Source organism: Mustelus asterias, unplaced genomic scaffold (genome assembly GCF_964213995.1).
Source record: "Mustelus asterias unplaced genomic scaffold, sMusAst1.hap1.1 HAP1_SCAFFOLD_114, whole genome shotgun sequence".
Taxonomy (NCBI): Eukaryota; Metazoa; Chordata; class Chondrichthyes; order Carcharhiniformes; family Triakidae; genus Mustelus; species Mustelus asterias.
This window is the reverse complement of record NW_027590155.1, coordinates 309,760-322,730: the sequence shown is the minus strand read 5'-3', so window position 1 is coordinate 322,730 and position 12,971 is coordinate 309,760. Positions and strand designations below refer to the sequence as shown.

Below are 12,971 nucleotides of genomic sequence, written 5' to 3'. Positions count from 1 at the left end.
AGTTTAACAACACCAGGTTAAAGTCCAACAGGTTTATTTGGTAGCAAAAGTCACACAAGCTTTCGAGGCTCTGAGCCCCTTCTTCAGGTGAGTGGGAATTCTGTTCACAAACAGAACTTATAAAGACACAGACTCAATTTACATGAATAATGGTTGGAATGCGAATACTTACAACTAATCCAGTCTTTAAGAAACAAAACAATGGGAGTGGAGAGAGCATCAAGACAGGCTAAAAAGATGTGTATTGTCTCCAGACAAGACAGCCAGTGAAACTCTGCAGGTCCACGCAACTGTGGGAGTTACAAATAGTGTGACATAAACCCAATATCCCGGTTGAGGCCGTCCTTGTGTGTGCGGAACTTGGCTATCAGTTTCTGCTGAGCGACTCTGCGCTGTCGTGTGTCGCGAAGGTCACGGGCATTCGGCCTCTGATATTCGGGTAAGCGTTCTCCAAGGCGGCCTTCGCGACACACGACAGCGCAGAGTCGCTGAGCAGAAACTGATAGCCAAGTTCCGCACACACAAGGACGGCCTCAACCGGGATATTGGGTTTATGTCACACTATTTGTAACTCCCACAGTTGCGTGGACCTGCAGAGTTTCACTGGCTGTCTTGTCTGGAGACAATACACATCTTTTTAGCCTGTCTTGATGCTCTCTCCACTCCCATTGTTTTGTTTCTTAAAGACTGGATTAGTTGTAAGTATTCGCATTCCAACCATTATTCATGTAAATTGAGTCTGTGTCTTTATAAGTTCTGTTTGTGAACAGAATTCCCACTCACCTGAAGAAGGGGCTCAGAGCCTCGAAAGCTTGTGTGGCTTTTGCTACCAAATAAACCTGTTGGACTTTAACCTGGTGTTGTTAAACTTCTTATTGAAGATTATTGGCAGCATTTTCTGTTTGGGAATTAGAGCTGGGGATGGATGGTCAGTTCCCCTCTGTCCGGGTCATTACAGTAAGAAGTCTAACAACACTAGGTTAAAGTCCAACAGGTTTATTTGGTAGCAAAAGCCACTAGCTTTCGGAACCGGCTGTTCCTTCATCAGGTGGGTTTCCCCAGGACACTCATTATCACTGCAACTTTATTGGAGAAAGTCCCCGCTTCAATCCCCACTGCAAACTTTGTGTTTAAAATTGTTACTGAGGAAGAATTAATAGAGAGTTTCATGTTGAACAGGGTGACAGTTACTGTTGCCTTATTCTTTAAAAACTCCTTTACCTTTAAACAGGTAATGGTAAGTGACAGAAAACTGATCCACAGTGACCCAAAAACTAGACCTGGGTTTGATTCCCGGCTTGGGTCATTGTGTGGAGTTTGCATGTTCTGCCCATGTTTAAATGGGTTTCCTCCGGGTGCTCCAGTTTCCTCCCACAGTCCAAAAGAGGTGCTGGTTAGGTTCATTAGGCATGCTAAATTGCCCCTCAGTGTCACAGGATGCATAGATTAGAGGGATTAGTGGGGTAGGTATGTGGGGTTACGCGGACAGAGCCTGGGTGGGATTGTTGTCGGTGTAGACTCGATGGGCCAAATGGCCTCCTTCTGCACTGCAGGGATTCTATGATTCCAGATACTGCAGAAACTGCAAATCCAACTTCAAAACAGAGTGAATCTCTTCCCAAACTCAAAGCAGGTGAATAGCCTCTCCCCAGTGTGAACTTACTGGTGCACAGTGAGTTGAGATGATCTCCTGAACCCAGTCTCACAGGAAAAGCAACTGAATGGTCTCATCAGTGTGAACATGTTGTCCAAAGCTTTTGCAACACCTCCCACAGGCTGGGCACTTTTAAGGTCTCTCCCCAGTGTGAAACGTGGGTGTTTGCAGGGTGGATCCTGTTAGGGTCCTGGACTAAAACCCCTAAATTACATTAGGAAGCCAGACCAGACCCCAACAACATTTCTATGTTGGCATAAATGTGAGGTTAGAATGTTTCATTCCAGGAGTAATTTCACTGACTTGGGGATCTTTTATAGTAAAACAAACTTTATTTAATATCACAGTTCAAAGATAACTCTAACAAATGAAGCAGTTATTAACAGTTGAACAATATTTAAAAATGAAACAACTTTAATTTCTAACCTTTCATTGTTTCAGTTCCTCTTAAGAGATGTAAATGACACTTTAAATACAGTTAGCAACCATATGTATACTTGCTAGGGTGGCATGTCAGCATTGCTCACAGTGCCAGGGAGCCAGGATCAATTGTGGCCTTGGATGAATATGTGGAGTTTGCACGTTCTCCGTGTCTGCGTGGGTTTTCTCCATTGCTCCCATTTCCACCCACACTCTAAGTATGTGCAGGTTTGGTAGATTGACCCAGTAAAGTTTTTCCTCAGTGTCACGGGGATGAGAAAGGTAAATATGTGGGGCTATGGGGATAGGGCTTGGGTGGAATTGTTGTCGGTGCAGGCTCGATGGTCTGAATGGCGTCCTTCTGCACTGTAGGGATTCTTCACTGAGTCTAGACAGTCTTGAAGCTTTTAGAGAGAAAACAAGCCTCAGATCAGTTTGTAGAAACCCTCCAACAGTTCCTTGCCAGAACTGCAAAAGCTTCTTTCTTGCTGCACAGACCCACACTATCCCATGACCCTGTAACAATACTAGTCAGAAATCCAAGGGGAGCTTCTTATATAAACAAAAGCTCATTAGCTCTATCAAAGAAACAAATTTCTAGCTAAAATGAGTTATTAACTTGCTTTCAGAACCCTTGAGCCTGTAGAATAAAGCTGAATTTTTAAACATTCTCTCTAAACATAAAAACAATGTATGTAATATATATGTATATAATAAGTATATATACATACATATCCATCGCAACATTCTCATCACACTTCCCATACTTGAAGCTTATAAATGGCGTCTCCCCGGTGTAAATTCGCTGTTGTGCAGAAAGCTGGGACGACAGTGAAGCCGTTCCCACACACACAGCAGATGAGTGCGTCAATCAGTTTCCAGCTCTGATGTGTAACTGAATATCTCCTCAGTCTCCACATTTCCCTGGTTTCTCACTGTGGTTGTGGATGGTGGTTTGCTTCCATGGACAAAATTCTCTGCTGTTCAGGTTATGATAAATTGTGCTGAGGTTTACAGCATGGAAACAGGCCCTTCGGCCCAACTTGTCCATGACACCCCTTTTTTTAACCCCCAAACTAGTCCCAATTGCCCACATCCCTCTATACTCATCTTACTCATGTAACTATCTAAACGTTTTTGAAATACAAAATTGTACCCGCCTCTACTACTACCTCTGGCAGCTTGTTCCAGACATTCACCGCCCTCTGTGAAAGAAATTGCCCCTCTGGACACTTTTGTCTCTCTCCCCTCTCCCCTTAAACCTATGCGCTCTAGTTTTAGACTCCCCTATCTTTGGGAAAAGATATTGACTATCTAGCTGATCTATGCCCCTCATTATTTTATAGACCTCTATAAGGTCACCCCTCAGCCTCTACGCTCCAGAGAAAAAAGTCCCAGTCGATCCAGCCTCTCCTTATAACTCAAACCGTCCAATCCCGGTAACATCCTAATAAATTTTTTCTGCACTCTTTCTAGTTTAATAATATCCTTTCGATAATAGGGTGACCAGAATTGCACACAGTATTCCAAGTGTGGCCTTACCAATGTCTTGTACAACTTCAACAAAACATTCCAACTCCTGTATTCAACGTTCTGACCGATGAAACCAAGCATGCCGAATGCCTTCTTCACCACTCTGTCCACCTGTGACTCCACTTTCAAGGAGCTATGAACATGTATCCCTAGATCTCTTTGTTCTGTAACTCTCCCCAGTGGCCGACCATTAACTGAGTAAGTCCTGCCCTGGCTCAATCTACCAAAATGCATCACCTCGCATTTATCTAAATTAATCTCCATCTGCCACTCGTCAGCCCACTGGCCCAATTGATCAAGATCCCTTTGCAATCCTAGATAACCTTCTTCACTGTCCACTGTACCACCAATCTTGGTGTCATCTGCAAGCTTACTAAACATGCCGACTAAATTCTCATCCACAATATTAATATAAATGACAAATAACAGTGGGCCCAGCACTGATCCCTGAGGCACACCACTGGTCACAGGCCTCCAGTTTGAAAAACAACTCTCTACAACCACCCTCTGTCTTCTGTCATTAAGCCAATTTTGTATCCATTTGGCTACCTCACCCTGGATCCCGTGAGATTTAATCTTATGCAACAACCTACCATGTGGTACCTTGAACTAATGTTTTGTGTGAGCTTCCTGAACCCAAATCCTCCCCTTCTAAGACCAACTATATTAACATCTGTAACAGAGCTGGAGTTATTTTTCAATTCCACCAACAGACCCAAATGAACATGGTTCAGTTTGAATATGATTAACAGCAAAATCCAATCACAATAGTTACTTGTGAGTTCGCTGGTGTCTCAGGAGATTGGATGAGGTAGTGAATCCCGTCCCACACTGGGAGCAAGTGAACTGCCTCTCCCCAGTGTGGATTCGCTGGTGTGTCCGCAGATGGGATGACTGACTGAATCTCTTCCCACATTGAGAACAAGTGAAAGGCCTCTCCCCAGTGTGAATTCGCTGATGTGCCAATAGATTGAATGACTGACTGAATCCCTTTCCACACACAGAGCAGGTGAATGGCTTCTCCCCAGTGTGAACTTGCTGGTGTATCAGCAGCTTGGCTGAACGAGTGAATCCCTTCCCACATTGGGAGCAGATAAAAGGCCTATCCCCAGTGTGAACTCGTTGGTGTATCAGCAGGTCAGATGACTGAGTGAATCCCCTCCCACATACAGAACAAGTGAACGGCCTCTCCCCAGTGTGAACTCGCTGGTGTATTAGCAGGTGAGATTGGTTAGCGAATTCCTTCCCACACTGGGAGCAGGTGAACGGCTTCTCCCCAGTGTGAATTTGCTGGTGTCTCAACAAATTGGCTGAATGAGCGAATCCCTTCCCACACTGAGAACAAGTGAATGGCTTCTCCCCAGTGTGAACTCGCTGGTGTATCCGCAGGTTGTACGAGTGAGAAAATTGCTTCCCACACTGGGAGCAGGTGAACGGTTTCTCCCCAGTGTGAACTCGCTGGTGTATTGCTAGGTTGGATGGCCAATTGAATCCCTTCCCGCACAGGGAGCAAGTGAATGGTCTCTTCCCAGCATGACTGCATCGATGGGTTTCCAGCAGGGATGGGCAATTGAATCCCTTCCCACAATCCTCACACTTCCATGCCATCTCCCTGTTGTGACGACAATTATGTTCCGAAAGACTTGATGATTGGTTAAAGTCTTGTCCACACATAGAACACGTGTACAGTTTCTCTCCACTGTGAACGGTGCTTTTTTCTTCCATGTTCAAAATACAACGATATTCAGGTTATAATAAATTGACCAACTCCACCAGGTTCTGATATCATGTTTGGTTTCAGTTTCCAAACTACAAATCCTCCTCTTCTGAAACCCTGTGAAATTGATTTAAAACAGAAAAAAGGGAGTGAGAGAGAACCCACAAAAACACAAAAGCAGGTTGTGAAATTGAGCTGAATGAATCTGGGAATTTGCGGGGTCGACACTAGGAAAACTGCTGGTTTTTCATCAAAACCCAACTGGTTCACCAATATCCTTCAGGGAAGGAAACCTGACACCCAGTCTGGATCAACACAAGACTGTGGACACTCTTGGAGGAGACAGAGAAAAATAAGAGAGATCGGGGGTGAAGGAGAGGGATTTTATACATCTACAACTCAACAAATCTTTGACAGAATCTCAACCTCCACTACCAAGGACCAGGGTAGCAGGTAAAAGTAAACCCCATCAACTCCAAGTTCCCCTCCAACTCACACATCATCCTGACTTATCTGACATCCTGTACTAAAAGAACATAAACTTTTTTAATAAATACTGGGAAGACTGAAACCATTGTCTTCAGTCCGAACTACAAACTCCATTCCCTCGCCAACAACTTCCTGGCAACTGTCTGAGGCTGAACCAGGCTGTTCACAACTGTGGTGAAATATTTCACCCCAGTCTGAGCTTCCAACCACATATCCACATCATCATCAAGACCGCCTATTTCCAAGGAGACACAGGTTCAAGGCGAGAGGGAGAAAGTTTCAGGGAGAGAGTGGTGGGTGGCTGGAATGCGCTACCAGAGGAGGTGGTGGAAACAGGCACATTAGCAACATTTAGGAGGCATCTGGATGGGTGCATGCATAGGGAGGGAATAGAGGGATAAGGACTGAGTAAGGGCAAAAGATGTTTTCTTAAATTAAGGCATCATAGAACCATAGAAAATTACAGCTCAGAAACAGGCCCTTTGGCCCTTCTTGTCTGTGCCGAACCATTTTATGCCTAGTCCCACTGACCTGCACTTGGACCATATCCCTCCACACCCCTCTCATCCATGAACCCGTCCAAGTTTTTCTTAAATGTTAAAAGTGACCCCGCATTTACCACTTTATCTGGCAGCTCATTCCACACTCCCACCACTCTCTGCATGAAGAAGCCCCCCCTAATATTCCCTTTAAACATTTCTCCTTTCACCCTTAACCCATGCCCTCTGTTTTTTTTTCTCCCCTAGCCTCAGCGGAAAAAGCCTGCTTGCATTCACTCTATCGATCCCCATCAAAATCTTATACACCTCTATCAAATCTCCCCTCAATCTCCTACGCTCCAGGGAATAAAGTCCCAACCTATTCAATCTCTCTCTGTAACTCAGCTTCTCAAGTCCCGGCAACATCCTTGTGAACCTTCTCTGCACTCTTTCAATCTTATTTACATCCTTCCTGTAACTAGGTGACCAAAACTGTACACAATACTCCAAATTCGCCCTCACCAATGCCTTATATAACCTTACCATAACACTCCAACTTTTATACTCGATACTCCGATTTATAAAGGCACTCTTTACGACCCTATCCACCTGTGACGTCACTTTTAGGGAATTCTGTACCTGTGTTCCCAGATCCCTCTGTTCAACTGCACTCTTCAGAGTCCTACCATTTACCCTGTACGTTCTACTTTGATTTGTCCTTCCAAAGTGCAATATCTCACACTTGTCTGCGTTAAATTCCATTTGCCATTTTTCAGCCCATTTTCCTAGTCTGGTCATGGTCAGCACAGGCTTGGAGGGCCAAAGGGCCTGTTCCTGTCTGTACTTTTGTTTGTTCTTCCACCTCAGTGACATCACCTGACTCCACCCCCCCCACCCAATCTCAGCTGATTTTTTTTAAAAATTAAGGCATCATGGTCAGCACAGGATGAAAGTGAGGAGTGTGGGATAGAGGGAAAGTTGGCCGATTGGATAGGTAACTGGCTGTCTGATCGGAGACAGAGGGTGGTAGTGGATGGAAAATTTTCGGACTGGAGGCAGGTTGCAAGCGGAGTGCCACAGGGATCAGTGCTTGGTCCTTTGCTCTTTGTGATTTTTATTAATGACTTAGAGGAGGGGGCTGAAGGGTGGATCAGTAAATTTGCTGATGACACCAAGATTGGTGGAGTAGTGGATGAGGTGGAGGGCTGTTGTAGGCTGCAAAGAGACATTGATAGGATGCAAAGCTGGGCTGAAAAATGGCAAATGGAGTTTAACCCTGATAAATGTGAGGTGATTCATTTTGGTAGGACTAATTTAAATGTGGATTACAGGGTCAAAGGTAGGGTTCTGAAGACTGTGGAGGAACAGAGATATCTTGGGGTCCATATCCACAGAAGGTTGCCACTCAAGTGGATAGAGCTGTGAAGAAGGCCTATAGTGTGTTAGCTTTTATTAACAGGGGGTTGGCGTTTAAGAGCAGTGGGGTTATGCAGCAACTGTACAGGACCTTGGTGAGACCACATTTGGAATATTGTGTGCAGTTCTGGTCACCTCACTATAAGAAGGTGTGGAAGCGCTGGAAAGAGTGCAGAGGAGATTTACCGGGATGCTGCCTGGTTTGGAGGGTCGGTCTTATGAGGAAAGGTTGAGGGAGCTAGGGCTGTTCTCTGGAGCGGAGGAGGCTGAGGGGAGACTTAATAGAGGTTTATAAAATGATGAAGGGGATAGATAGAGTGAACGTTCAAAGACTATTTCCTCGGGTGGATGGAGCTATTACAAGGGGGCATAACTATAGGGTTCGTGGTGGGAGATATAGGAAGGATATCAGAAGTAGGTTCTTTACACAGAGAGTGGTTGGGGTGTGGAATGGACTGCCTGCAGTGATAGTGGAGTCAGACACTTTAGGAACATTTAAGCGGTTATTGGATAGGCACATGGAGCACACCAGGATGATAGGGAGTGGGATAGCTTGATCTTGGTTTCAGATAAAGCTCGGCACAACATTGTGGGCCGAAGGGCCTGTTCTGTGCTGTACTGTTCTATGTTCCAAGTCTGAGGTCACGTACCAACCGACTCGAAAACAGCTTCTTCTCTGCTGCTGTCAGTCTTTTGAATGGACTTACCTTGCATTAAGTTGATCTTTCTCTACACTCTCGCTCTGACTGTAACACTACATTCTGCACTCTCTCATTTCCTTCTCTATGAACGGTATGTTTTGTCTGTATAGCGCGCAAGAAACAATACTTTTCACTGTATGTTAATACATGTGACAATAAATCAAATCAAACCCTCACCCATTCCATTGTGACGTCTGGAATCTCTTAACTCTCCCTCATTGCGCATGCTCCCGGCCGCACACTGTCCCAGTAAATACAGTAATAAGTCTCACAACATCAGGTTAAAGTCCTGGTGTTCTGAGCCAAATATTTTGCTACCAAATAACCCTGTTGGACTTTAACCTGCTGTTGTGAGACTTCTCACCGTGTTTATCTCCAGTCCAACGCCGGCATCTCCACATCAGTAAATATGGCGGCTGTTCACACGGGCCTGTCTCGGGGAAAAGCCTGAGCAGCTTCCGCCGCTACAAACGCCGCATCGGAGCTTCGGCCCGCACGGGATGTTTATGAGGCCTCCAAACCTACCCGCCGGCTCCCTCCCTCCCTCATGACCCATCCCACGGTATCTCACCGGCTGAGAATTTCCACAACCGCCTCGATCGTGAGTTCTCATCGGCACTGCGCATGTTCTCAGTCACAACAGGAGTGTTCGCGCCTAGACCCGCCCCTCGTTCACTCCGATTGGCTGGAGGACCAGCCTCGCCTGCTCGGTCCTCCAGCCCCGCCCACTCTTTCTATTGGTCCAGAGCCGCCGTCAATCACTCCCCGGGTGAGCTGGAGCATGCGCACTGCCGATGCTAGGCTCAGGCTGCAAAGCCGCAGGAGCAAAGCCTCAGATTGAAATCAATGGGTTGTAAAACAGGAAGTCAGGGTTCCAGTCAACAACAACTTCTATTTATTTAAAATCCTTAACATCAGAAATCATCCCAGTGCACTTCACAGGAACATCCAGATACATCAGGATATATTAGCACAGATGACCAAAAGATTGGACAAGTGGTGAGTTTTAAAGAGTCTTAAGGGATTTGATTTATTATTGTCACATTTGATTGATTTGATTTATTATTGTCACAAGTATTACTATGAAGTTGAAAAGTATTGTTCTTGTGCTGGACAGACAGAAACATACCGTTCATAGAATGCATAGGGGAGAAGGAAAGGAGAGTGTACAGAATGTAGTGTTACAGTCATAGCTGGGGGTGTATAAGATAGGTCCATTCAGAAGTCTGATGACAGCAAGGAAGAAGCTGTGAAAGTAGAGGCGTTGGTGGGCTTTCTTAACTATAGCATCAGCGTGGCGGGACCAGGACAGGCTGTTGGTGATTTGGACACCTAGAAACTTGAAGCTGTCGACCATTTCCACTTAATCTCCATTGAGGTAGACAGGGGCGTGTCCTCCACTCGGCTCCTTGAAGTCAACGACTATCTCCTTCCTTTTGACATTGAGGGAGAGATTATTGTCGCCGCACCAGTTCACCAGCTTCTCTATCACTTTCCTGTACTCTGTCTCATCATTGTTTGAGATCCAATCCACTATGATGGTGTCATCAGCAAACTTGGAAATTGAGTTGGAAGGGAATTTGTCCACACAGTCATAGGTGTATAAGGAGCATATTAAAGGGCTGAGGACACAGCCTTGTGGGGCACCTGTGTGAAGATGATTGTGGAGAAGATGTTGTTGCCTATTTTTACTGATTGTGGTCTGTGGGTTAGGAAGTCTAGGATCCAGTCACAGAGGGAGGAGCTGAGCCCCAGGCCACACGGTTTGGAGATGAGTTCTGTCAGAATAATGTTAATGAGTAGGAACCTGACATAAGTGTCTTTGTTATTCAGGTGTTCCAGGTGTTGAGTGTAGGGCCAAGGAGATAGTTAGTGTCTGCTATGGACCTGTTGCGGCGATGGGCAAACTGTAGTGGATCCAGGCAATCTGGGAGGTCGAAATTAATTTTGAGGCATGACTCACCTTTAGAAGCACTTCATACTGATGGATGTCAGAGCCACTGGGCAACAGTCATTAAGGCACGCTGCCTGGCTTTTCTTTGGTATCGGGATGATGTTTGCCTTCTTGAAGCAGATAAGGACACCCGATTGGTGTAAAAAGAGGTTAAAGATGTCTATGAATACCCCTGTGAGCTGGTCTACACAAGATCTGAGTGCTCGTCCAGATAGTCCATCTGGGCTAGTCACTTGCCATGGGTTGACTTTTGAGACGGCTGTTCTGATGTCAGCAGTGATGAGCTTGAATACAGGTTCGTCAGAGCTTCCGGGATGGAGGGCGTGCTCTCACTGACCTCTTGCTCAAAATGGGCATAGAATATGTTGAGCGCATTGGAGGCAGCGATTTTACCTGCCTGGAGGGGGTTGTTTAATGTTGAAAGCCAGCTGGGAGTGTGTTTGAATAACTTGGTCTAGAGGTAACAAAGGAATGGGTGATGGTTTTTGCAGTGGATGAACTGAGGCTAACGAGTAATTGGGCGATGTTACTGAGGTGAAAATAGGTGATTTTGGTGCTGATGTGGATCAGTTTGGAAGATCATCTGGGGTGAAATATTTCACCATGACTGCAAACCTCCTGTTTCATTCTCAGACATTTGGCAGGGACTGGGATGGAGTTGATGGCTAGGGACTGGAGTTTGTCGAGGGGACTGAAGGAAATGGGCTCAGTCTTGTCAATATTTAAATGGAGGACATTTCTGCTCATCTAATCTTGGATGTCAGACAAGTTCGGATGGTGTGAGCTCAGAGGGGAACTTACAGGTAATGGTTTTGAAATACTCCTGCTGCCCTGGACAATCCAGATGGTGGAGGTTGAGGGCTTAGGAGGTTCAGTTCTAGGTCTATAAAAATGCCTCCCATTTGCCCCCCTCTCTCCCTGTCTCTTTCTGTCTGTTTTGCTTTCTCTCACTGTCTCTCTTGTGACATAGATTTCTCTAGCCCAGAGGGTTCCATCAGTGAATATATTTAAGGCTGAGATGATGAGATGTGTGTTGAATGGCAGAGCAGCCTCGACAGGCCAAATGGCCTACTCCTGCTCCTATTTCTTGTGTAGACTCAGACCGGAGGCAGGCTTTCTTCCCTGAAGGACATTAGTGACCATTTCATTTCTGACAAAAGATCAAACAGATTTCATGGTCACTTTTTCCCAGTGCCAGCCCCACAATTTACCAGATTCATTCAGCTCAATTTCACAACCTGCCTTTGTGAGTTCTTTCTCATCCCTTTTTCTGTTTAAAATCAATTTCACAGATTATCTGAAGCGGAGGATTTCCAATCAGAAAACTCAAACCAAACATCACATCAGGATCAGGTGGAGTCACCCAATTTATTGTCAGCTGAATATTTGTGAATTTTGAACATGGAAGGAAAAAGCACCGTTCACAGTGAAGAGAAACGGTGGGAATGTGGGGAGGGATTCAAGTCCCCACCTGAACTGGAAACTCATTGGCCCAGACACACGGGGGAGAGGTCATTCATTTGCTCCAAGTGTGGGAAGGGATTCTCTCGCTCATCCAGCCTGCTGCAACACCAGCGAGTTCACACTGGAGAGAGACCTTTCAATTGTTCCAACTGTGGGAAGGGATTCGCTCGGTCAGGCAACCTGCTGAGACACCAGTGAGTTCACACTGGGAAGAGACCATTCACTTGCTCAGAGTGTGGGAAAGGATTCGCTCGGTCCTCTGACTTGATGGCGCACCAGCGAGTTCACACTGACGAGAGACCATTTAAATGTCCAGACTGTGGGAAGTGCTCTAAAAGTTCCCGGGAGCTGATACTCCATCAACGTGCTCACAGTGACGAGAGGCCATTCAGATGCTCTCATTGTGGGACTGGGTTCAAACAATCATCTCAACTCACTGAGCACCAGTGTAGTCACACCGGGGAGAGGCCATTCACCTGCTCCGTGTGTGGGAATGGGTTCAGTCGGTCATCTAACCTGCGGATACACCAGCGAATTCACACTGGGGAGAGACCTTTCACATGTTCTGAGTGTGGAAAGGGATTCACTCAATTATCCACTTTGTTGAATCACCAGAGTGTTCACAATGACAAGAGACCATTTCAATGTCCAGACTGCAGGAAGTGCTACAAAAGTTCCCGGCAACTGCTCCACCATCAACGAGTTCACACTGAGGAGAGACCTTTTAAATGCGCAGACTGTGAGAAGTGCTTTAAAAGTTCCGGGGAACTGATGCGCCATCAACGTGTTCACACTGACGAGAAACCATTCAGGTGCTCTCACTGTGAGTCTGGGTTCAACACATCATCTGACCTCACTGTACATCAGCGAGTTCACACTGGGGAGAAACCATTCACCTGCTCTCAGTGTGGGAAGGGATTCACTCAGTCATCCTCCCTGCTGACACACCAGCGAGTTCACACCAGGGAAAGGCCGTTCACCTGCCCCAAGTGTGGGAAGAGATTCACTCAGTCATCCTCCCTGCTGACACACCAGCGAGTTCACACCAGGGAAAGGCCGTTCACCTGCCCCAAGTGTGGGAAGAGATTCACTCAGTCATCCAACCTGCTGAGACACCAGCGAATTCACAAATAATTTCAATAAA

At 46.0% G+C, this 12,971-nt stretch overlaps 2 protein-coding genes across 2 annotated transcripts in view; one reads left to right on the top strand and one right to left on the bottom strand.

Annotated features, from left to right (window-relative positions):
* The window catches only part of LOC144484535 (uncharacterized), a 303,312-nt gene that overhangs the window by 221,837 nt on the left and 68,504 nt on the right, over nt 1-12,971 (top strand). The window contains 1 exon segment of the mRNA XM_078203050.1: nt 11,923-12,921. Coding sequence (XP_078059176.1) covers nt 11,923-12,921 — 999 coding nt within the window.
* LOC144484532 (uncharacterized) lies at nt 2,031-9,108 on the bottom strand. Its single transcript, XM_078203048.1, has 2 exons — nt 8,981-9,108; nt 2,031-5,441 (listed from the first exon to the last, which is right to left on the bottom strand). The coding sequence occupies exon 2, from the start codon at nt 5,330-5,332 to the stop codon at nt 4,379-4,381; it is 954 nt and encodes a 317-aa protein (XP_078059174.1). The 5' UTR covers nt 5,333-5,441; nt 8,981-9,108; the 3' UTR covers nt 2,031-4,378.